Source organism: Bombus flavifrons, chromosome 3 (assembly GCF_040668555.2).
Source record: "Bombus flavifrons isolate JBK064 chromosome 3, iyBomFlav1_principal, whole genome shotgun sequence".
Taxonomy (NCBI): Eukaryota; Metazoa; Arthropoda; class Insecta; order Hymenoptera; family Apidae; genus Bombus; species Bombus flavifrons.
This window is the reverse complement of record NC_138444.1, coordinates 540,256-566,891: the sequence shown is the minus strand read 5'-3', so window position 1 is coordinate 566,891 and position 26,636 is coordinate 540,256. Positions and strand designations below refer to the sequence as shown.

General features: G+C 34.5%; 2 protein-coding genes across 5 annotated transcripts in view; both read right to left on the bottom strand.

Moving 5' to 3' along the window:
* The window catches only part of gfzf (GST-containing FLYWCH zinc-finger protein), a 112,444-nt gene extending 86,590 nt beyond the window's left edge, over positions 1-25,854 (bottom strand). The window contains exon 1 of the mRNA XM_069109722.1: positions 25,850-25,854. The gene's annotated coding sequence lies outside the window, so the exon portion shown is untranslated. The remainder of the gene's footprint in view (positions 1-25,849) is intronic.
* Positions 3,639-26,636, bottom strand: part of retm (real-time) — a 47,478-nt gene continuing 24,480 nt past the window's right edge. For 2 of the 4 annotated variants that reach the window (XM_069109682.1, XM_069109683.1), the window contains 9 exons: positions 21,574-21,662; positions 21,307-21,444; positions 16,970-17,090; positions 14,947-15,071; positions 14,601-14,669; positions 8,767-9,010; positions 6,931-7,037; positions 4,035-4,177; positions 3,639-3,960 (listed from right to left, as the gene is read on the bottom strand). In XM_069109682.1, the coding sequence (XP_068965783.1) occupies positions 3,891-3,960; positions 4,035-4,177; positions 6,931-7,037; positions 8,767-9,010; positions 14,601-14,669; positions 14,947-15,071; positions 16,970-17,090; positions 21,307-21,444; positions 21,574-21,662 (1,106 nt within the window). In that variant the 3' untranslated portion in view covers positions 3,639-3,890. The remainder of the gene's footprint in view (positions 3,961-4,034; positions 4,178-6,930; positions 7,038-8,766; positions 9,011-14,600; positions 14,670-14,946; positions 15,072-16,969; positions 17,091-21,306; positions 21,445-21,573; positions 21,663-26,636) is intronic. The other 2 variants (XM_069109680.1, XM_069109681.1) reach the window with 2 other exon arrangements.

Genomic DNA, 26,636 nt, shown 5'->3' with positions numbered 1-26,636 from the left:
GTCATCAACAAATCCGATGATCCCTTGCGTTAGACACACCCACGACTAGCTTTCCTCCGATACAGCATCGTCACTTTAACTCACTTCTACGACATTAGGAAAGTCAAGCCGACGACTTCTCCTACGACACTAGGAGGGTCAAGTCAACTACTTACTTAACTTGTACATTCGCATCAGTGTAATCATTTCTCTACAAAGTTGTTGAAATAAATATAAAGTTATACCTGTTGAATCAGTGTAACTACTCAATTAAACCACCTCTATTATCCTAACCGAAATAGGGGATCGATCATTTCGTGGCGTCGATTATCTAATCGTAACGGGAATTTACGACTCCCGTTGACGTGTTTCCTCGCGATCGCGTCTCTCCGCGAGTGATCGAACATTTTGGTCCTTCGAGCCGGATTACGTGTCTGTGAAAAGTGCACGCCAGTGACACCTACTACCATACAGTGCCACGTGAATCCAACATAACCAGCAGCGGAAGCGTTACCACTCCAGCGAAGTCAGTAACGCCAAGGGCCGTCACCTTTGAAGAGGCATAATTCGGTGGTTGAAACGCAACCAGGCAGCCTCCCGCCGCAACTGGACAATCGTCAACATAACGATATTCAACAACTTCGTTCTCACTACAAAACGCGTCACTTTAGAGAAGGATCACCTCCTCACGAAACGTACGTCACAATACTCCGCTGCACAGTGACGAGCGATTACTGCAGCCGGAACAACTCCGCATCGGGAATCCCCGATCGCAACATCGCAAGTATCACCTTAATTAACGAAGTATCTTTATCACAAACAATGGCAAACGAAACAGAAATCACTCGACGAATATGAACAGTCTGGTCAGCATAACAAGGCCACCTTAATAACTCATCAAAAACAAGTCGACGACATTTGGAAACTGTTCAACATTGTTAATGACAAATTACTTGAGCTCGACATCAAACCTGAGGACTTATTTGACGCCTATGTAGATCTGGTAGTACGATTGAGCAATCTCATCGAAATTAATTCGGCCCCAGTGAAAGCTTCCAAGACAATCGCGACGGAGGACTCCGACGGAAGCACAAGGTGCAATGTTACGCTGATTGAGCGTGGAAATAAAGGCACCAACAAAATAGCTCAATTCGGACAGATCATCGGGGGGAGCTCAGCTTCCCAATCATCTCTAAACCTCCGCGTCGTGCTTGACGAATCTGTACCAAGCACCACCAGAGTTCTTCTCAATGATACTTCCTGGGACGAGATGTCCCACGACACTTCCAGGACCGAGATGATTCACGACAATACTGGGATCGTGAATATCAACTGGAAATGTCTTGGAAAAAACGAGGACGACGATGATCCAGACTACGAGGAGGACAACCTGCTATCAACGCAACAATCCTTAGGCCTGGCCATCAATTCTCCCTGGCAGCTACGGTATCTACGGACGGCAACAACTCATGCGGAGACGAACATCTTGGACCAAAATGCAGAACCTTCCCACTACAGATCCAAACCTCACCAAACCTCACCAAACGGAAGGTAAGACGTCTCCGATTTTGTTTTTAGCAGATATTTGGGCCAAAACGGTCCAACCGCCAAACATCATCAAGAAGGCGCGATACGGGTGGAACAGCGGGGGGAGCCCTGTCCCCCAATCAACCATAGACCTCCTTCACGCCTCCACAGCGCAGCCATACACGGATTTCACGGCCCTTTGTGAAATCAGCGAGATGTACAACGACACCTCCTGGGGCGAGGTGTACCACGATACTTCATGGGCCGAGCTGTTTCACGACACGCCTTGGTTCGTGAATTTCAACGGCAAATATCTAGGCAACGCCGAGAACCACGGCGATCCAGAGTACAAGACAGACAACGTACCTTCAACGCACCTGCTTTTCGGCCGTATCATCGAATTCACCCTGGCGACGACGGACTCATCCAGACAACCACAATCCACACGGCAACGAGCCTCGCGGATCGAAGCGCCACGCAGGTCACCTCACTATCGAGCCAACCCGATCCAGCAGAATACGGACAATCAGCAATCAACAAGGAGTTGGGCGGCAACTCCAATTAATTCCACCTTTGCAAAAACTTTGATCGGTACCCTCTCAACGGGGGGAGGATGTTACGTCGGGCGACACTCTACCTAGACCAATTCCCGTAGTAAATTCCCGTTACGATTAGATAATCGACGCCACGAAATAATCGATCCCCTATTTCGGTTAGGATAATAGAGGTGGTTTAATTGAGTAGTTACACTGATTCAACAGGTATAACTTTATATTTATTTCAACAACTTTGTAGAGAAATGATTACACTGATGCGAATGTACAAGTTAAGTAAGTAGTTGACTTGACCCTCCTAGTGTCGTAGGAGAAGTCGTCGGCTTGACTTTCCTAATGTCGTAGAAGTGAGTTAAAGTGACGATGCTGTATCGGAGGAAAGCTAGTCGTGGGTGTGTCTAACGCAAGGGATCATCGGATTTGTTGATGACAATTTTCGTTAGGAAAGTGAGGGCAGTAGACATTGCTTCTGATTGGGTAAAAGAAGGTTGGTGGACTAGGAAGGGCCTTAGCCGCCCTCGATAGAAAGTTGCTGGTGGGAAGCATCATGCGTGAGAAAAAACTAACTTTCCCGTGTCAAATCGTAGTAGACAATACTCTTTAGAAGGCGATTTAGAAAGGGATATTTGTTTGGTATGAAGGACCTTAGCTAGTAAATTATTGAGATTTATGATGGGTCCTTGAGACTATTGAGGGTAGGCAGTGAGGACGAGCGGACATCTGGTTACCATCTTGCCCGCGGTGTGTGGCCTGGTCTAGGTAGAGTGTGGCTCGACGTAATACATAGCTTGTTGCCTGGTCTTTATTTTCTATTACTATGGTTCTTGTTTTTGCTTTCGAGGGTCTACCTCCCATTACTTTTTCTTGTGGGTTATTGATGCTGCTCATTTTTTGGTGTTTTCCTAACCTCATATTTTTTGGAATATTAAATGTTTCTTGTATAGACTATTGCTAGCTATGTATGTTCTTTTAGGTGATCTTTAATCTGACGCCAATAGGAAGTCTCTTTTTGTTTAATCTATTTTGGACTCCATTTTAATTGACCGTAAAAGTAATGTTATTTCTACGCATGCTTTCTACTTTGTGCCCCTTCTAATATTGAATGTTTTATTTCAATGTTCTACGTTTTAATATTAATAATGTTTTTAATAGAAAAATATTAATTTATACTTTACAAAAATTAAAAATTTGGTGGCAAGGATACAGTTTCAAAAGATGCACGTATGCAAGATTGCAACAGAAATACGAAAAAAAACATGCAAAGAAGACAATAAGGAAACAATATACGTGAACATAGAAAAACAGAATATTGATTTTAAAACATTGAACTTATAATTAACAATTTCCTATCAACAATGTTAAATCAGTTTCGACGTAGGATTTTCATTCAGGGAAAATAGTTTAGATGTTGCATGAAAGTTGAGTGAGAAGAAAATGATAGGAAAATTAGTAGTTACATATACATATAAATAAGTTTCGTTGTTTAAACGGAAATTAAAGGAGTAAAATAAACACGAGGGAATATAAATTTCCATTATGTTAATTTCGAATTTAAACTTTTAATTATACCTTAAATTGTTTTACATATTTTATAAATTCAAATTTCGTGCATTCTACCAAGCGATTACAATATAGATAGTTATATACTTATTTAAAACATGATAACAGTGCTGTTATAAATTAAGATTCAAAAATTTCAATATTATAATGTTATTGTAATATGGAAGAAATTCCAAAGCAAATTAATAAACTTATTCAAATAAAGCCACTATTTTCGATGTTCCATAATCCTAATCCTTGGTAAATACTCTATGATGTATGCTTTACACGTCATCTAGACAAAAATGAAGTTGCTTCTGATTTTGTACTTATAGCAGATTGCAAGCTCATCATAGATCCTCTAAAAATTAAATTATACAAATATATTTATGTGTAACACAAATTATATGAAAATTAATTTGTAAAAAGAAATACCTGTAATGAACCGAAGATAATGTTTCATAAAAATACATAAGCTGGGCTTTATGACCACTAATGGATGGAAGAAACTCTCCTGGATCATCTTGATTATGCCATTGCAATATATATACACCAGCATTTTGCATTATATGAGAACCCTATATTCAAATAAATAATTATTATAAGTATAAAAAATAAAGAAATAATTAGTAAAATATGTTAAAACATGTAATTATTGTATGATAAACAAATGACCCCACATAATTGAATTACTTAGCAGACGTTTCCTCAATCTCGATACATTGAAATAAGAGTTGTGCTATTCTTTTACAGTCTTCTTACCAAAAGGTATCCACGCTTTTCCTACCTCCCGGCTCTCTTTTCTAGAGACAATATTTCTATCCTTTAACATCCTAAGTCTAACAATAAGCGATAAGCTCGTGACCATTTCGTGCTGCTGAGTCTCGCTCGCGTATGGATATAATTTGGTAATTTGACTGCTTTTTCTCATATTTATATGACATATAATATTTTATAATATCATGAAAGTACATATTTCTTACGTAATCTTAAAAGACAATAGAAAGAAGTAGGACATCTCATAGGAGAAATTCTTTCCAATTAAAAAGAAACGAAACTAGCAGAGCGTTGTATACGATTCCAAAAAGCATGATAATGGAAAATGAATTACATATTTAATTGTATTATAATTGTCGTTATGTTAAAATCACCTCTTACTACGATTAACAAAAAAAAAGATATACAATTTTTTTATCACTTTTCTTAATTTTGCTGGTCACTTCACGGGTTAAAGCAACATAACGTCGTGCTATATTCCTAAACTCTCTCACGCCCAACAATTAAACCTTCAGTACCCGATAGCTACGTGATTTTATGAGCCATCATTAGGCATCTGCCACAATCTTATTCGCATCTTCCATGGTTTTTAATTTTTTCCTATCATAATTACATACAAGTAAAATAGAGCACCACATTTCAAATATTGTCAGGATCAACGTCTTAACTAATTTCACGTACATCGTGTATGTAAAAGCTGCTCGGTAACAGATGGTATAAAATTCTTGATTTATGAGTATTATAAATGTTGTGTGTAAAGTGTACGTTATTATGTGCATAATGTATGTTGTGTTTGCTGCCTTCATCTTCTTTAATTATATGGTTAAATTCGAGGATTTAAAGTTAAAGATCAAATGTAATTTTTTTATACTTTATTTTCATTTTAGTTTGGCTTGTGAAAAAACCATCTTTCTCTGAAAACTCTGTGTATAAATTGTATATTTGCGGAGAATTATACAGATGATCGCGTATATAGGTCACGGAAAGATTCGGACACTGCACAATTTTAATTTCTAATTTGTATATTTACATTAAACGTATAAAGATCAACAAAATGTAATACATTATGTTACGCTATACTGTTATAGACAACAGTAGAAAAAAAACTTTTGAGTTATTATTCATTGTTGTCTAAATATTAAAAATAATACTAAAGAAGAGCGAATTTTTATGCCGCAGAAAGTTTCGGACGAAAAGTATACATTGAGGAATTTTGTAGTTTAATTCTTCATTAAATGTTGCCAGTATCTGTATATACAATGTTTGTAAACAATGCTTCGTTCAAGTCCGAGCACTTTGGATTGCGAATATGTATTGGTTTTGTAACTAGTTTGTTTAGGGTGAATCGCGAAAGCCGATATACAAATTTTAAAATACGACAATTAATAAGTTTACTACAAAAAGAAAAAGTCAACCCGAAGTAGCGGGTATGTTAAAGAACGTTTGGAAAAAGTATGGAAACAAATTAGTGGTAATTATTTAAAAAAAATTATTTCCACTGTGCCAAAAAATTTACACCATGTCATCAACTAAATATTAACTTTCGTGAATAATCATTATTAGTTTTAGTTCTATGTGTATAATTCTATTATTTAGATTCGTATGTATTAGAATCCGAAACTTTTTGTGATATAAAATACCACTCTTTTTCAGTGTTTCTTTTAGTATTTAGATAACAATAAATAATGATTCAAAAGCTTTTTTCTACTGTTATGCTACATATATAGTGTAGTGTAACATAATGAAATACACTTTTGTTGGTTCTTGTACATTTACTGAAAATATAATATAATAGAGCTTATAATTTAAAATTGTACAATAGCCGCGAATCTTTTTATGACCGACTGTATGTATAATATGAAGTAATTTGTATTGTTCTAAAGATCTATGAAAGTTATTTGTTTCTATATAGAAATTGTTGCTCACGCATGCAAATTTTCAAAGAACAGAATGTTGGTAATGTTTTGTTTGAATACTAGCGGATCACAAGAATATACTACTACATGACGGGAAAATTGCGACAATTGAGATCATTTAAACGTGTCTCTAATTTTCCTTTATTTTGAAAATCATAAAACAATCAGAAAATGAATGCAGAAGTATTTAAAGAGTGATATATACATTGGAAATTTTACTCCTAATATAAGAGATTAAAGTAAACTAAGAAAATAAAGCTTTTTATTTATATTAAATAGTGTATATACGTATTTAATAATAATATTAAAAAGCTCCAAGTATCATGAAAGCTCGAGAAATATACAGGGTGAGGCACGTTAGGTGTGGCAGTGGAATATTGTCGAACATATTGATGACACAAAAAAATGTTGTTAAGAGAATTTGAAGTGTTCTAGGTGTCGTAGTTTTTTTTTTTAAATATATTTTTTAATACACGCAAGTACAGTCCGCATCAAGATAATTTAACGACTATAGTTATTTAAGGTCAATCAACTTAATTCCATCAGACCAGAAAATATAGAATATATTTGTGATAGTCGTGAAACGTACTCTATACATTATATTCTTAAAAACATCAATATACTCTTTGTTTACTTACTTGAATGCTTTCACCATCATGACAAACAACGCTCGGTTCGACCTTAATGAAATGTCCTTTGATTTCTTTCATCTCTAATAATTCTGCATCTTCAGCTGTAACAGATTCTGAAAAATTTACATCGATTTATACAATTATTCCGAATAAAATATATTTATGAAATACGTATTTCTTAATACTTTCGCAATAGAATGTGAAATTATTTTTGTCCCTGAATTGCATCAAAATCATATATTTTTTGTTGAACTGTGAAAAGCTTGCACCTCACCTCAATGCATTCTTTTTGGAATATTTTTGATCACATTATTGTGAAGTATAAATAACTGCAAAATATTATAAGAAAGATTTGTTTCTTTTCGTGCATTTCTTGGTATATACAATTCTACATTATACCATAATGTTGCCAACCGAGAATTTATTTGGTTCAAATTATATACAGGGTGGTTGGTAACTGGTGGTACAAGCGGAAAGGGGGTGATTCTACGCGAAAAAAGAAGTCGAAAATATAGAATAAAAATTTTTTTTTTAATTTTTTTTTTCTTTAATTTTTCCATCGAGACAACGATCTACAGTGAGATCCGTTATAACGAGACGTGATAAAGTGCACGCGTACCGAGCGAAAATTCAAAGTCGATTTTCTCGAAAACAAAGCCTCAAACGAAAAATTTTTATTCTATATTTTCGACTTCTTTTTTTCGCGTAGAATCACCCCCTTTCCGCTTGTACCACCAGTTACCAACCACCCTGTATATCTATGTATATTTTCCTTTTTAAAATCAACATTTCAATGAAACTGCAGTTACACATACCTAATAAACAATTTTCATTAAAGTTACTATTAATTTTTTTTAATTTTCTTCTTTCGTTCTACATTTTAAGATGTTTTTCAACTTTTTTTCGATGTCAAGGATACAATTGCCCCTTCTTATTATTTTTCGATTATTTATACGTCACAATGACAATTTTTTAAACTCAAAATTAGAATCATTGGCAATGCAATACACAAAAAACAATTTTAAACATCTATCAATTTTTATTCATTTTTTATTAATATCTTAATGTTCCGGTTACTCCGTGCCTAATCGACAAGTTAACGTCAATGTTAAGATTAAGTTCTTTTTCGTACTTTAATTTAAAGGATCTGATGTGTTCTAATAACATTCTCTCTCTCTCTCTCTCTCTTCCCCTTTGCCTTTCCGTCTGATTTTGTGATGTTGACGTAACAACTATGTATATGTATAAATATAATAAAAAGGATACAAATTTAGCTTGTATATAATAATAATTCATATGTGCTTTATGTATTGCATCATTCAATAAAGTTCAGTACCATGCAGCAATAGTACTTTATAGTAATAGTAATAGTATAGTAAAATGTGAAATTTTCATTGAAGGATAACCGAAAGGTGTTATATTTCTATCCATTTTACATTTTTCTATCTCATACTGCATAACATCGATAGTGTTTATAACTTTGAGGTCATTGAAAATATAAATAACTGCTACGTATGTTTATATGCAATGTTTGTTATAGGAAAGAGATTTCTCTTCATTAATTAAATAATTATAATTTTATAAAATACAAAGTTACGCTCTTTTGTTATAATTTGGATAATGGATTACGTATTACCTAAACTAATATAATAGAAAAGAGTAGGTGTTGTGCAATAGAAATATTGGTTAGGCCACTGTTTGAAAGTATTTAGATGCTAATACATTATACAATAAGTACTTTAATAATAGCTTGAGAAGCAGTTGCTGTAAAAGGTCAAAATCAAATCTTTCTAATTTGTAATTAATCTGTAATTTTATTCATATACATATACGTATACATACCCAAAGAAAGATCTTTGTCATCGTTATAAGCTTGGTAAAGTACGGTGAATATTATATTATGACGCATCACATCAAAATCCCATGTTAAAACTGCTCCTGGATCATTAGAACGGATTATCACACGATGAATTTGTCCACGGCTTAAACTAATGCAATGATATAGATTCTCTTCTTGAGACGATGTAGGTTCCAATTCCATTTTATATAGAAGTTTCGGTACAATTCCTCCTTCAGTAATGTAGGCCTAACATTAATAAAAAGATATATGTTAAATGTACATCTTAAGAACAGCATAATAAAATAAATAATGCATATTAACAGGACTGAATCACAGCTAATGCGGCACAAAAATGTGTACGTTAAATTTTCAGATTTGCAATAATGCACATGTATGTGGGCGCATTTGTGCGTGTGTGAATATTATTAAATATATGGTTTTAACATATAGTATATGTAATTAATGATTGGAGATGTATAATAGTCTAGAATAATAAAAAAAAGATATGAAAATAGTAAAAAAGATATTTAACATTTTGTATGTCGATTTAATTGCACTCAAATTAACTTAGGAAAATTAAATTTGCATATATTTAATAAAACAATAAAATGTTTTACAACAAAAACAACAAAAAAGGATCTCATTCGTTTTTGGCTAAAAAATTATGGATCTTGGAACTACTGAACCTTGTGGGAAAAAGTTGTACCGCAGTTTGTGTGGATCATTTTCTTCGGGTGAGATCTCTACTTTCTCACCTTTAAATTCAATTTGAAGACGTTTTTATACTCGAAAGTAGGACGGTAAAACGGAGATAACTTTTTTTCCGAAAATTGTATGCATTCAAATAACTCTACAGAATTGAATAAACCCGCTTTGCGATTCGTTTTATAATAAATTTGAAGGTAGAAGCGTTCTTTTTAAAATGATCCCTTAAAAGTTATACGATTTTTTTCTACCTTCTTATTGCATTTTGAATAAAAACTCTGCTACTAAAATTAAAATAATCCAAAATTCAATAGGAGAAGATCAAACGTTCAGATTTCTACTTTGTGTCTGTTTTTTTATGCTTATTTAGTGTAAAAGTTCAGACGATTTCTCATAGACCTTGTTTCTATACATAAATCGATGTGCGTTTCATTGCTACAAAGGAAAATATCAAACAAAAGGAAAGCGAAAAGTAAATATTCCTGTAAATATTGTTCCTGTAAACATATGTAGTATCGTGGAGAGATTGTCTAAGAAAGACCCGACGAAATATGTACAATGTTGCGAAAAAGCCTAAGTGCCGACAGGCCGAAAGAGTCAGGAAACTTCAACTGGGCCAAGCGTCCCATCAATGTATCCTCGTTCCTTCAGGCAAATAATTACTCGAAAGAAGGCGTACGTGACCATGATCGCGGACGCTTACCGAACACGTACGTGGTGGGGGTTATGAAAAGACAACAAAGGGATGTTTGAGGGAGAAAGACGATTAACCGTCAATTGTTAATTGAGAGTCTAGTTGCGAGGAGTTAGTTGCGAGTCGTGAGTTGAGTTGAGAGAGTTGCGAGTTGTTATGGGTTCTTAATTGTTAGTTGTGAGTTGTGAATTATCAATTTAGTTGTTATAGCTATATCACATTACTGCATTAAGTTTAACCCACTGCAAATGAATCCATTTATCAATAAATTTATCATATAGAATAGAAATCTGGAAATCCTAATTTCTAATAATTCTGATAATGATTCTATACATATGTAAAATAAATATAGTGATGATAAAATCGCACCATATAGCGGGACCAGCATATAATGTATCAATATCTATACATATGTATAAAAAGGAGTGAAAATTAAATTTTTAACTTATAGTGAAAAAGTATATGTAAACAATAAATTACTGGATTTAGAAAAATGTTTTAAATGTAAAAGTTTTATAACAGTATTGCTTGAAATGTATGCAGTATGCACAATGATAATGTAGGTATCAAAACTTTTAAACAGTATATTTACTATGAAATATTAAGATGCGCGTGATAAAATATTAAAAAGTGATGAAGTCACTGTCCAAAAAGAATTTACGTAGTGAAAGTATTATTCGAAAAGAACTAGAAAGTTGACAGCATAATTAAACCTCATGAGTAATGAGTCTTGAAATCTCAATTTCATCCATACACAATAACATAATATAGGTAATGTATTATTAAAATTAAATATCATTAAAATGTACAGCATTAATTTTTTTCATAGCGAACCTGACAATTGGAATAGCTGGTACGTGTTGTTCAGGAAAATATAAAATAACGCGCGAGATGTTCATCAACAAGCTTTATAATACGACCATAAAGAAAAGCTATTTTTGAAAGAAAATATTAAGATATTAATTGCAATAATGGTTTGTTTTCTAACATTATCTTTAGAATTTTTAATTCTTTTTATACCTAATGGTCAGATGTACATTGAAAACCTACCATCCGAAACGTAAATTAAAAATGACGCAATAGAACTTATAGCCAAGGTTTCGATCTTGGAAGAAATTACGCGATGTTATCGAGAAATTTTAGACACCTCACGTTTATTCAGGTACAGCTCTCATTCAATTTAAAAAAAGCGAATCAGAAGTTCATGTAGGGATGCTTAAGACACTAAAGATGCCATTGATTAGAACATTTTTCCATAATAACCTCGGATATTTCGAATTCATACGATCAGATTCGATGAAACTGATCCAAACATTCAGCAAGCGAGATTCAATTTCATTTTTAAACAGTTCACTCCTACATTTATTTATAAACAAGACTATGATTATAAATCACAAACGTATATTCGAACTTTAAATTAAAACGAGTGTTCGTTATTTATTTATTTATTTATTTTGTTGAAGTAAAAATTGTTTAGTTTTCCTGGTTTTCGAAGCCTACACTAACACTAACTGCCACGCCGAAATCACATGTTTCGCTCAAGACGCCACGGGAGTATTTTTATTATTCAAAGCATATAATGGCAAAATAATAATAAATTGATGATGTAAGACAACATTCTTCCCCAATGGACCGTTTATCTTATTGGTGGTCACGGGTGACCACCGTGGTGTCACGTAAAATAACAAAAAGAAAATAAAAAAAAAGAAATTTGAAATGAAAAATAAAAAAAGAAACTTTATTTTTCTAACAACAATCCACTTTACAATCCACTTCCGAACTCTAGGCGTGACTTTCCAAGACTGAAACTCTTACAATTTGACTTTCGATCGGATCCGATTACTTTCTTTTGTCATCCCTCAACATCCCCACCGTCCATGCATTTGCTAGGCGTTCGCGACCGTTGCCACGTGCTGTTTCTTCTAGAACCTTCGATGGAAGGACCGTTGGGATGTTGATGGTTCATTAGGCACTTCAGCGATATACATTGTCGCTGAGTGCCGCCTCATCTTTATCTCCATCGTCAGTCCATCGGATTTGAAGTATGCCGGTCGTGACAGTGGCGTCTTGGTAACAGTTGATAGCGACATATTATAACAAGGCTTCGTTTATTTCAACAAACCATTCGCATTCGTTATTTCGCCGTAAGCAAAACGTCCAGAATATATTGTTGAAACGTGTAGAAGATATTAGTAATCTCGTTCTATATATAATAGTAAGATATGTTCACACTTCTAACTTCAATTATATGATTATAAAGCAGCATTTACGATTATTTTCTAAGGTGTGTTTATAATAATATTCGTAGATTACCCCTCAAAGATATGGATGCAAACACAGTGCACCGTTAGATGCAAGATTTGTTTTCATTTTTTTTTTATTAATATTCTAATAAAAATGTTTAATCGTTCAATGGGGCACTTTTTATTTCAAAGTATCTTCTATTTATCGGTTATCGGTTTCATTCAATTTTTACAATTGTAAGAAGTTCAAGCGCTCCGGTCACCAATGACCACCGTGACGTCACAGAAGAAATCGTGGCCAGTAATATATGATCAACGTGGCAGTCAAAGTGGCAGTCGAGTTGTTTAGTACTAAATCAATTTGAAGGGTCTCAGACTCATAGCCCTTTTTTGGAATATGCCTTGTACAGAATTATACAATTATAATATTCCATATAATATAAAATATTCCAGTTTCGGAATTATACAAATACCCATAGGCCCACGGGGCTCTGTTGTAATGCAATGCTGCCAGCGTGCGAGTCTGGATTGTTTTACACTGTACTTATATTTTTATATTTATACTTACACTTATACTGAAATATATTTCTGTTACACACTCATCCACGCGTTCCTCTAACAGATTTTATCAGTATAATTATCAGTTTACCAGTCAAGATAACAAGTTATCCCTTATCAGTTACCCTAAGTAAAATCATGACAGAATAACTACTAACAGATATTCATTATAAGCTTATGAGGCAGACAAAAAGTTGATGGAGATGGATATGATGTAACATGATGTTAGCTATACGTAAGTATATGTATATATATGTCGGAGATACCTTGAGGTCAGGATTGTGGGTGTTGGTTGAGTCTTCATTGGAGTTAGCCATCGTCGCGATACAATAAAGACACGGTTTATTAGCACAGAAACAGATGATACAAATTTGACAATCGACTATGATGATTAGGCACCCGCGATACTAGCAACAATGGTCTCGGGTACGACAACGAAACCGCGGTCAGAGGGATGATGGATGAACGTGCTCGCGAAGTCTAAGTCCGCACAATAATTCGTAAGAACGTTACTCCCTTCAGTTGACGAGATCGCGTGAAAGACTGCCTCCCTCGTCCCGGTGATGCCACAGAGGAAAACTATCTCGGGGCGTGTCTAAGGGCCCGAGATCACCGGATTCGCCGAGGATAGTCTTCGTACAGAGAGTAAGGGAAATTGGCATTGCTGCTAATTGGTCAATTTCCATACTGGTGATTAGAAAAGATGCTAATTGCCCTCGAAAGAAGGTTGCTATTGAGCACATCGACATCCGGCAAACATCTTACACGAAGAATAGGAGCTGTGTGTGGACACGGGACAGAAACCGTTAGAATGTTTACTGTCATGTCTTGCCAGGGATACTTCTTTTAATGGCGGCTATAAAATACCTTTGTTAGACAAAGCGTTCATCCCTTGACCGCGGGTACGTTGGCGACCGACGGTCGCCTCGAGCCCAAGCTCATTATTACTAATCCCGGACGATTACAGTTAGGTTGGATAATTACAATTGTTTAATTACAGCTATAGTAGACTCCAGGTTACAATGTTGCGGGATTCCCCAGCATTCCAGAGGCTCCGGTGTTCTTTCCTCTCCGACATACATATAGGAAGAAATTACTTAGAATGTTGACCTTGATAACATATTCCAAGGCCATCGAAATCGATAACGTGTATCATATTCTGTATATTTTTTTACCCTTTTTTATTTTATTAAACTTTATTTCGATACGAAATGAGGTCAGTATTTCTCAGGTATCTCCTTCAAAATCTCATCTTGCATATGTATATATTATACATACACTGTATTTCATAAAAAGATGTGCGTAACGCGACTGCAGTCACGAACAATTTTCTAGTCTCGAACAATTGGACAATAACTCCTATTTGATAATTAAATACCTAGATGTTTTATGTAATTTCACGAACAGACCCTAAGCAAGCCCCGATTATAAGTACACACATATATATGTTGATTAATTGCTGTTATAGTCTAATAAAATTTGGCTCTTCTATTTCTTATATCTTTGATCTCTCATAACACTAGACTAATAACTATTAGAAGGTGCTACATATAAGTACAAAACAATAATAAAACATAAAAGCACCAAATATCACTACGATTTTTAACAAATAAGACAAAGATATAAAAATCCTTACGTTATTAGCAGTTGCGTCGAAAATATAAAATCTTCGAGGTACCATACCATAAACCTCGCATACATTGTCCTAGTAGTTAAAATACATTATTGCTAAGTAACTTGAAACTAAGAAGTATTAAAGACGTTGGAAGTATTACTTCTTGCATGTGTTTTCATATATCTTACATAATGAAAACACGAGGATAATATTATATAAAAACATATATTTACATGGTATATGCAATATTTTATGGTGTTAATTGTCGGTTATAAAGAAGATAGGTTATATTCGCGGTAAAAATACATTTTACATAAATATAAGATAGTAAATTAAACATTAATAAATTATATATAATTACTCTTACCTCAGATGATCCTCCAAGGAAATCTGGGATAAATTCAGGATCGATATAATCACTTAGGCTACCAGGACCTTGTTCATGATAATTGGTGCCACAGTAAAATATGAATTTTTTTCTTGTATTTTCATCTGTGCAAGAGATTTAAACAAATTAATACATTTTTATGTGAAAATAAATATTCATATATTAAAATATCAAACATTATACAATATCTTTCATAAATAACATTTAAACAGATGGCAATAAAACTGGAAATATTGCGATTTCTTAAATATTCTTAACTATTTTTAGATATCAACAAACATACTACTTGTATCCCAAATAATCAATAAAAGCTTTATTTTGATTTACCGATGAACTCTTTCCCGGCGGTTGCGCGGTAATTTTATATGTCGGGTTCTCATTATGATTAGGGTTAGGGGCGTGTAATGAATCTTCACTGGAATTAGCCATCGTTATTATACAATCGAGGTAATGTTTATTAGCACAAGTGTGGATATTACAGAATTGACAAGTAACCGTGGTGATTAGACACCAATGACAATGGTCTTTGGTTCGATAACGAATCCGCGTCAACGGGATAACAAAATGTGCTTTCTTCCAAAGTCTAAGGTGTACTCAACTTAGTTGTCTACGGTACAAGTATTACTAAACTAACTCTTTGTTAGAACGTAGAGTATTCACTGATCCTAAAGACGCTGTGTAACTCGCGGATGAGATCGCACGAGAGAGTGACTTTTTTGTGACGATGATGCTGCAGAGGAAAACTATCGGATTCGTCGAGAAAAGCCTTCGTTCGGAAAGCGAGGGAAATGGACGTTGCTGTTAATTGGTTAATTTCTATGTTGGTGGTTAGAGAAGGATGCTAGTCGTCCTTGAGAGAAAGTTGCTAGCGGGAAGCGCCGTTTGTAAGAAAAGCAGATTTCCCGTATCTTCCCGTAGTAGGTGATAGATTTAGAGACTGTTAGGATAAAGAGTGTTTGTCCGTTTGAAGGACCTTAGTTAACTAAATCCTAAGATTTATAGCATCCTCCAACGATTCCAATCAAGAACTCTAAGATCCTTAATAGATACACCTTGGTATGTTATACCAACGAAACAATACATCGCGACCTTAAGATACCCACAGCTAAAGCAGAATTATCCAAGTTCAGGAACAGATATAATAATAAGAGTTAACAACCACCAAAACCCATTAGTTACCCAATTACTTGACACGACGGATCAGATCCGCAGACTAAAAGGACAATACCCTTTAGATTGAAGCATTAGATTCAACTAGAATCAAACACCCTTAATCTCTTATAATACAAGTTACAGTACCACGCTAAAAGATTTTGTTTATAATTCTCAATGAGAATTGATTGTAAATAGTCTATCAAAAAAATAAATAAAAAAAAATTTATAGCGGGCCCTCAGGCTAGCTGAACATGTACTGCGGAGACGCATCGACATCTGGCAATCATCTTACTCGAAGAATAGGGTCTGCGTGTGGCGAGCTACGGGACAGAGACAGTTGGAATGTTTACTGTTGTGTTACAATTATTTCCTTTTTAAGGGGAGCTATACTATTACTCCATATCTTTGTTGGACAAAACGTTCATCCCGTGACCGTGGCTACGTTCGGTGACTGGTTGTCGCCTCCAGCCCAAGCTCATTATCACAAATCTCGAACAATCACAATCGGACTGGATGACTACAATTGTTTAATTACAGCTATGGTAGATTCTAGATTACAATGTTACGGGATTTTCCCAAAATTCCAAAGGGAAGGCTCCGGTGTTCTTTCATCTCCGACATATATGATATTTTCGACAGTAGTGATAGAGAGAGATGGGGTTTTGCTAACGATAACTTTGTGGAATGCTCTACATAACGTTAACGCAGCGATTTAATACGAAATTAGAAATGCAAATGCTGATATTGTGGTATGAAGTGTTTTAGAGTTAATGATGTTTCCTGGCAATACATAACAGTACTGTTGATCATAATAAATGATCTTAAGAAACAATTAAGAAATACTTACTTATAAATGTACTTATCAATGTCCATAAAATAGGAAAGCATCTAGGCGCTCGCATAATTAAAACTCTCCCCATAGTTTCTGGGTAATTTATTTCAACGATTTCAATAATACGTAATAGAGCCTGTAACAAAAGTGTATTGTAAATAGTTCACCCTTGTAGTAAGTAGTACTAAAATAATATTCAATAAGAAAATGTTTATTTAACTGAAATTACAATATATGTGTGACATTATGATTTGTATATTAAAACATTTTTCTTCTGACAGAGTCCTCTGCCAGATTTCATGCCACATGTCATAAAAAATTTAAGAGGTGTTTTTGCAAGCTAAAATGAGACGAAACAAAAAATAAGTTATGTTTGGGAAAATTGAAAATATCAACGAAGTTCGACAAATTTGTCTACACGAATAAATGCTTAAGCGACAGGAAATACACAACTACGACCGAACGTAAAGATTAAATGTACATATATTAAACTCGTATATACGCTTTCTACCACGCCATTCCATAAGTAATGTTGTTTCTTATCTTTAAATAAGCATTCATATGATTAAATGATGTGTTTATATAATTTCATTTATATCTTTGAAAAATTCTGCATTGTTGAATGTAGAGTTTGAAATATTCAAATTAGTACCTTTTACTTATCCAGTTAACTGCGTTTGACGTGTATATACGTCAAACCAAAACTTTATTTCGGTGCTGTTGACGATACTCGTCATATGAAATAAGAAGCTACCATTTACTATAGAAACTCAAAATGTTAGTAAAAAGTAATGTAAATGACGTTTAGTGGTATGTTTCCTTTACACTTCCGGAAAAGCTATTATGTATTTTATAAAAAAAAGTTAGATTATTTGATTATTCTCTTTGGTGCGTATATTGATGAATTGTTCTGCGTTTTATACCAGCTTAGCAGTCTGCTCAAAAAAAATTTTTTTTTTATTTATTTAGTTGTTTACATTCACAATTTGTCCGATTTGGACATTTGGTAGAATTTTTTGACTGTTTGATTATCATGTGGGTGGCTACCCCCAGCGGGGTACCATCTTCGTGTTTGTTAGATTATGTCCTTTGTGAGATCTGTTGGGTGTTTCCTTTTTAGTCTTCTTTCTATGCTTGATTTTTTTTCTATTTATTTAAATTTTACAATTTGTCCAGTAGGACATTTGGTAAAATGTTATATCTTGGTGTTGTAATAATATAACATGTGGGTGGTTACCCCCAGCGGGGTACCATCTTCGTGTTTGTTAGGTTATGTCCTTTGTGAGATCTGTGGGATGTTTCCTTTTTAGTCTTCTTTCTATGTTTGATGTGTTGATCGTTTCCGCTGCCAGCCGGTTCGGGTGCGTTGCTATTCTTTCTCTGTACCTTCTTGCACATCTGCTAATCTCCTCCTTGACCGTTGGTATTCCCAGGTCTTTCCGAATGTCCTCGTTTCTAACGCACCATGGGGCGTTTACTATTGTTCTATGAATTTTAGCTTGCATTGTCTCTATTTTGGTTATATGGCTTATTGCTGCTGTTCCCCACGGTGGTATTCCGTACGTCCAGATTGGTTTTATGATCATTTTGTATATTTTTAATTTATTTTCTATACTTAGTTTGAATTTTCGACTTTTTAGCCAATCTGCTCAAAAAATGGAATCCATAAGGAATTACGTTACTGGTGTTCTACCTGCAAAGTGCCACTTTGTGTGGTACCTTGCAGTATTTATTTGAAAAATACCACACTGAAATCAACTAAATTTTAAAAATTTTTCTTATTTATAAATTGTATTACTTTCTGTCAATTTTAAAACTTTTAATAACAATATCTTTTTAAACAATGAATTGTAAATTTTTTATCGAATAAAAATGTAATCCTTGTTCGTTTTGCTTTACTTCTTTCGTAAAATTTATAATAGGTGCACTTATCCTGCGTTTGACGTGTATACACCGTATAAATCTCGCAGTTAACAGGTTAACATATTCGTCACCCAACGTGATTCGGCTAAGTTTCCCAAATCCGACCGCCGGTACGCAGAACGTAAATAGAGCGACAAGCGGGAATTCATTGTTTATCGCCTTCGATTCATTGTAAAGAAAAGATTACTTAGTTGTGAAATGGAGAAAGCAATAAGCTTTTCAGCTCGAGTATTCCGAGGGATCTCATGGCAGACATCTCAGATCCTTCATTTAGTGAGAAGCATACTTGTGAGACATACATCAGTGATTTTTTCATCCTCAAAATGTTCAGTAAACAGCGTGAAAATATATTTGAAAGTGAGGAGAGTAGTGATGACGAAGTCTACAACTATTGTTCGAAGTGCCCAAAATCACCCCAAATGTGTTTGGAATGTTTTAACAAATGCCATGCGATATGGCATAATGTAATATATTATCCAGAATATAAATAAATAAAAAGCATGGCATAATGTGTTTTTAATATTTTTATGTTGTATATTCTACATATAATATCCTATATTTAATTAGCTCGAACAAGAGCGTCACCCATACTTTGGTGACAGGGCCCCCACGGAAGTATACCCGTCACATAGATATGGGTGACCTGGCGACGAACGTGTTAAAAGAAGATTGGATACTAAATTTTAACAAAAATACACACAATAATGAAGCAAGAACATCTGATTTAAATAGAACCTCACCCACTTATGAAAAAATACCAAAATAGATAACCAATATAGAAATTATTATAGTAGCACTATATGTTAATATTTAAAGCAAATCGGAAGCTTAAATTGAAATTTAAAAGATATGCATCTATCAACGACGATTTATATCCGACGAGTAAACATTTATACTAAACATTACGTGATCTACATATAAAGTATTATAATTGATTATATTGCATATTATTAGTGACGAAAAATAGATTGTATATAGAAATTGCAAACTATGATAACTATTACATTGAAAGTCTGTACTGTGTCTAAGATCAGAACTTCACCGTCCAAACATTTCATGATGCATGTGATGAGGTATATATAATAGAATTTCTGCAATAAATACAATTTCCGTCTTTTTATGATACTATTATGATTGTACTTCCACCACCTATTTGTCGGCGTCTTGCAAATATCTCTATCGTCCGTATGATAATAATACTTCCACTTTTTTTAAATTAACCATTTTTTCATTGAGAAAAATAACATTTCTCCACCTTTTAAACCATTTTAAATGCTTTTTAGCAAATTCTAGCCTCTGTTTCCTATGGACATATTTATTAATTGGAGAAATAAATAGTATAAAGGATATTGATTTGATCAACTAACAAACACGAGCGCATGCAGTGCGTATTGCAGAGAAAATTTCAAATTCCAATAAGATAATGGTCACATTACACAGTCGGTGAAGAAGTATTTTTTTGAGAAAAAAATCGAAATTTTATGATGGCCAGCAAGATCACCTGACCTAAATATAATAAAGAATTGTTGGGGTGAGCTCCCTCCAAAAACAGTTTATGAAAATAGAAAAATAAGACAAAAGAGAAAGAAAACTCTATTTAAATCGCAATAAAAAAAACTACAGTAGTTGTAAAAAATAAAGGAATACGAAATATTAACATAACATTTTCTTTAATAAATGTGAGTAAATATTTATTTTTCTGCAGCGTGAGCTATCATGTTGTCCGAGCAAATTTATTTTCTCTTCAGAACTATATAGTGGTACATTAAAAACTAGTTCTTAAGTTAATGAAATATACTTTTATATCTTTGTTATTCAATAAAGTTTTCCTAATTTATGCCATAAGTTATCTTTTTATCCAAAAGAGTATTAGAAATATTATATATGTACTTTACTTTGATACAGCTTGATAGATATATATCTTTAATGATTATAAATAGCAAAAAATTACATTCCACTATGATAATGTTAAATCGCAGATGGCAAACATAATTTTTAGAAAATCACAATTGTGTTCTGGGAATTCCACGATTTATACTCCATGTAAATTATACTTACTACTATAGTATAGTATATTAATTATATTACTAGTGGTCCTTAAAATCAGTATTAAATGATTTCTTCTTATATTTAAAGTATTAAAAAATGTTGGCTCATGAATTAAAAAATTACATAAGAAATAAATAAATATTATAAGAAACAATACATTGATGATTATTAAAAATAAATATAAGTACTAATATTTTGCACTTAAGTCATATATGGTGTAATTTTAATATTATTTATGAGATGATTAATATAAGAAACACATTTATTGATTTTGTATGTATTCAAATAAGATATATGTATATGTATATATAAGTAGCATACATGTACCTATTAAACTGTTGTTTGAAAAAATATTAAAGTATATTAAATAGATTTTATACCTTTATACCAGGTCTCCATAAGTGACGCATATTTAGACCTTCAAGATCTATTAATAAACACCACTGCGAAACTGGATGGCCAGAAACAGCAGTTGCTTCTTCCATAAGAACCAGCCCTTCTTCGCAAATATGTAGTACCTACAATGACAATATTAATTATGAATATTGTGGAAACCTATAAAATATATAAATAATATAAATTGTTATTTTTACATGATGTGTACTGTATAATGCTGCGTATAGTGTTATTATACAAATGAAACTTACCAGCAACAGCAAGTCATCTTCCCCGATAGATTTCAATAATCCCTTTACATCCATTTGTCCCATTCTTAAAATATATAAAGGTTGCCCATCTACAAATTAATAAAGATATCGTTATTTAAGTTTACACTTATAAGACCTTTCTTGTAAAATGCATATGAAGAAATATATATTGGATTGAAAATTAACTTTATAAACACTAATGAAGACAGAAAGAATTCGTCTATTTACAATATTAATCTATTATAAAATAATTAAGAACATAGTATATGTACTTCATTTTTTCTATTTTTATTGAACATGCTTATGAATATGCAAAAGATAGTTTCGAGAAAAAAGTAAAAAAAATGAGAAAATGTTTGACTGAAAATTCTTCAAAACCTTGTGTTATGAAATTCAAAACGTATTGTTCTTAAAGATTAGAAATAATTATTATAGATATGGCACTTCTGTTACACACGCATTTTCTTGTCGTTATATGTATAGTTCACTATCATCGCTACCATCACTATATTCTCATTTCGCATTCTTATGTATCATTTTTATATTCTCACTGTACAAAATATCGTTCTTGGAACTTCTCCCTTACATTTGTAATAATTGTCAAATGCAAAATCTTCAATTTCCAATAAGTTGTTTTCGGTAAAACTATTCGGAAAAACTACCTCATATTCGGTTTTCAAATATGTTATAGAAATCAAATTTTTGAATAACTAAACGAATACTCGCGAAGAAATGTCGATATCACTACAATGAATTCTGTCTAAACTTAATGGTGCATCTGTGGTAGCGTACACGTCAGTATTGTTTCCTGACTGGCTTAATCTATAATATATGAAGTTAACTCCCATTTTTTAAATCTCGAACTTTTTGTTGTTGATACTAGTTACTCTACGTTTGTCCTACATCTTTCCAAAGAAATAATTATTTATCTCGAACGGTTCTAGAAATAAGCCCCCCCAAAAAATTAATTTTTGTTCAGCCTCCCCCCGCCCCTCTTTTTAAACGTCGTAAAAATTATTCTGGATTGTCCTAGTTCTTCCAAACATCGTTTCAAAGTAATATTTCAATATTATATGTAGTTTAAGAAATAACTTGGAAAATTTGTATCTATAAAACAATGGACATTTTTCTTCATTTTAATAGCAATACTATAAAGTAAAGGTTTCTTCTTTTGTTACACGAATCCAGGTTGTTCTAGTGGCGTAACTATAGCACACGTTTCACTGAAACGAATGAAAGAAAAGTCTGACTAGAACAGAACGGCCATGATGCATAATATAAATAACGCAAGAGTCAAACAATCAACGAGCGGTAAAGATGTACTACATAGTGGAAAGGATGATAAAACCACACTAGTAGATGACGAGGAGTCAATAATTATAAAAGTAGGTGAGCTGAGACGTCTAACCCAGATACTGATGTATGCAGTGGAAAGTTGGTAGCCTAAAAAAAAGAAAAAAAACGAATACATCTGATGTAAAAAAAGGACTCGGAGATAACTAAAATTGAAAGGATGATAGACGGGTATGCTACATCACTGATTGAATGGGCAAACAAGCCAAGGAGAAGAAAGACAACGAGTCGTAGGACGGACAAGAGAGTAATCTCCGAAAGCAAAACTACAATGACACAGACATCGTTACGCTATACAGATGAAATGAATAACAGCAAAGAAGCTCAAATGAGTAGATGGCAAAAAATGATCGAAGCGGCAAAAAGAAAGCAAATCTCACCAGCCCAGGAGAAGAAAGAAGAAAATAGAAAAAGAGTAAAAAGGGGTGAGGCCACATATGCCGATATATGTAGAGCAAACGCCGGAAATGAGGATACGCAAGAAGATGATAACGGAGATTGGAAAATACAGGAAAGAAGGAGGAAAAAAAGGGAAGAAACAGAAAATATTGGAACAATACAGGTGAATAGTATTAGAAAGGTAAAAGAGAGAATAGAAGGGGAGATAACTAGCAGAAGAAATGGACCGAAAGCAATTATAGTAAAAGTAGAGGAAATTGTTCAGTGAATCGAAACATACAAAATTTTAATGACAGGCAGGGAGTCACCGAGGGAGTCTAAGTGTACTTAGAAAAACCAAGCAGGAGGATATTTTAATTGAATTAAAATACAGAATATCAGCGGCAAAGGTGATAAAGGAAGGATGACTGAAGAAAGACTTCAGCTGATACCACTACAGGACAGAATCCTTAGAGATGAAAAATATAGACCCGCTGTTAACCAAGGAGGAATTGATAAAGGAACTCAGTAATGAGTTGAAAATTAAGGGAGAAAGCTGGGTCGATATAAAAATGATCAGAACAACACAATGGGGGACGTAGCAAGCGATTGCAGTAATACCATCGTCATGTACGCTGGATGACGATAAAACAATAAAAATTAGAACAGGATTAACAATCGCTACAGCAAGGATAATACCCAAAATTAAGAAATATTACAGATGTCATATGATTGGACATACGACTAACCAATGTAGGGCTGTAAGTGCGGGTAAGGAATTGTGCAGGAAATGTGGTAGCAGTGACCATAATATTTCGAATTGCAAAAATGAACCACGTTGTGCTATGTGCAATGAGACAGAGATAGTCAATATAAAACACGTGACAGGTTCACTGGCATTTCCTACATACAGACATACAATTAAACAAGTTAGTGATATAAGGGAAAATCAAAATTACGTTACGGGTTCATTAGCGGGTCAAGATTAAAATCTTCCAAATAAACCTAAACCGCTGCAAACTGGCACAAGATTTGATGTACCAGTACGTCTAAAGTGGATGTGATGTTCATCTCGGAACCATACCAACAAGAGGCATACTGGTACAACGATGACAAAGGGGATGCTTCCCTATGGATCACATTATTCGAAGGAAAATATCCGGATGATAGCACCATTGTTCTATAATTAACAGTTATTCCCTATCTGGACTGCAACATAAAATTGCATTTCGAAAGTCAAAATTTTCAGAAAGTTCGCCAATGCCAAGCTTCGTAACGTAAAGCTACATTACGAAGTGCTTTAACAAATTTCTCTATGCGCATATAATATCCCCTTTGGAGACGACGACCTAGTTTACATAATATCCGAGTCAAATTCAAGTCCATAATAAACCATACTGACCATAATAAACTCTGTAAAGTATTTCACATCCTATCTATATACAGATCACAGATCATTACAGTGTTCGTTTAATTGTAAAAACCCAACTTCAAAACTAGTCTGTTGGCGCTTTAAATTAAACGAGTACGAGTACGAAATCCAATATATGCGAGAACGTATAAATTCGTATGCTGCGATTTACACGTAAGCAAAGCAACACAACGACGAATCAACGTGCGAAGTACAATCACTATTATCCTACGTAAGCCGAATTCCTGAAATTTGGAAATACGTCAGTTACAATCATTCGACCTACGTAACACACAACCAACAACTCTTACCATTCTTTGCGGGGGAGACGAAGACACACGAAGGATATAATCTTACAACAAACCGGAATACTATATCTACAAGGACTATATAAAAGTTACATTAATTTTCATATACTAGAACCTGTTAAGATATAGGAGGGATTCGGAAATACAAATAGTTTACTTTATTTAGCACACAACAGTTATACACATATCTTATACTCTGAAGACTTCGTAATCCTACTCGCACGCAGGCCTGTTGTCAACCGACTCTTCCAGATGCTTCTTAACGACTGCCAACGGTCCTTTTTCTCAACTCAGACCAGAACACCCTCTAACGCTTACACACACATTCACATGTACAGTGTAAATGTATCATCTTCCTAACAGAACCAAAAAGGTATAACTGATAAAAACATGACGTACTATATCTCTACAATTAATATTACGGACAGTGATTGTTGCATCGCTTCGCCTCGCATACATCGGTTGGATCCGACATTCCTACAGCCAATAAAATTATGAAACATAGATCTAACCGACTTAAATACGCAAACAAAAATCTAGATGAGTTCAATTATCTCGATTATTATTAACTAAAATACTGAGGGAACCATTTATGGTTACACACATGCCCTGGTATTCGATATTACTATCTAATATTGGCTGTTTCAAACTTCTCTGCCGAATATTCCATTCCATGAAGGACCCAGACCTAACGTAGGAACGCTACAACTCACAATAAGCAACTTCTTTGATTTTCGGAGTGAGCATCGAGGAATGCCAATGGACATAATCACTTATGATACCCGAGAAAGCCGCGCAAGTATTACGGACAGCGGATATTCCTATCTGGAAGAAGACCTTTCGGAAGACTTCTTTTATTTCTTTCAAAATCAAGTACACAAATTGTATCGTTCTGTCAAATGTCGCGTTATCGGTTACACTATGTAATTATTATCCATACTCTTATTTTTTTTTTTTTTTTTATTAACGTGGAGGAAATCCGCACGGACGCCAGGTCGCTTCTGGGGAAAAGCGGCGTGGTAGTGCCGGACTCCAACCGACTAAAACCTCCACGATGACCGTCCCGGCTGCGATCGAGAGGGGCCCGAGAACCGGTGTAAGCGATACCCCCCCCCCCCCCCGCTCAATACGTCCCCTAATGGAGCGATGTGCGGCCACGTCACACCGCGCCTCGTCGCCGGAGTCGCCGTGCCAGGCAGTCCGGTTCCCCTACCGGGCTGCTTTGCGGCCCCGGGGCGCTGAGCTGCCAGCGCCTAAGTTTGCACCCCACCGGGGGACGCGGCGGACCTAGTGCGTCTCACCGAAGCGCGTCCATGGCCTCTGCCGCGCCCTCGCCGGTCAATCCTCTCAGGGTGAGAGAACCGCACCCTCACCCTCTCCGCGGCCTCTTTTCGAAGCATAACTTGCTCACAGAAGGAGGTCACGGCCCTTCTATCCATACTCTTATCAATCGTATTATTATCTCTTATAAGTCTTGTAGCGGCAATGAATCAGAGGATAGTTCAAATCATGTTGTTGTTTTGCCTCGGAGAACAAATAAACTCCGGGCAAAGCAATATCACCGCTACATGCAATCGTCGAATGAAGACGAATTTGAATTTTTCGACTCTCCC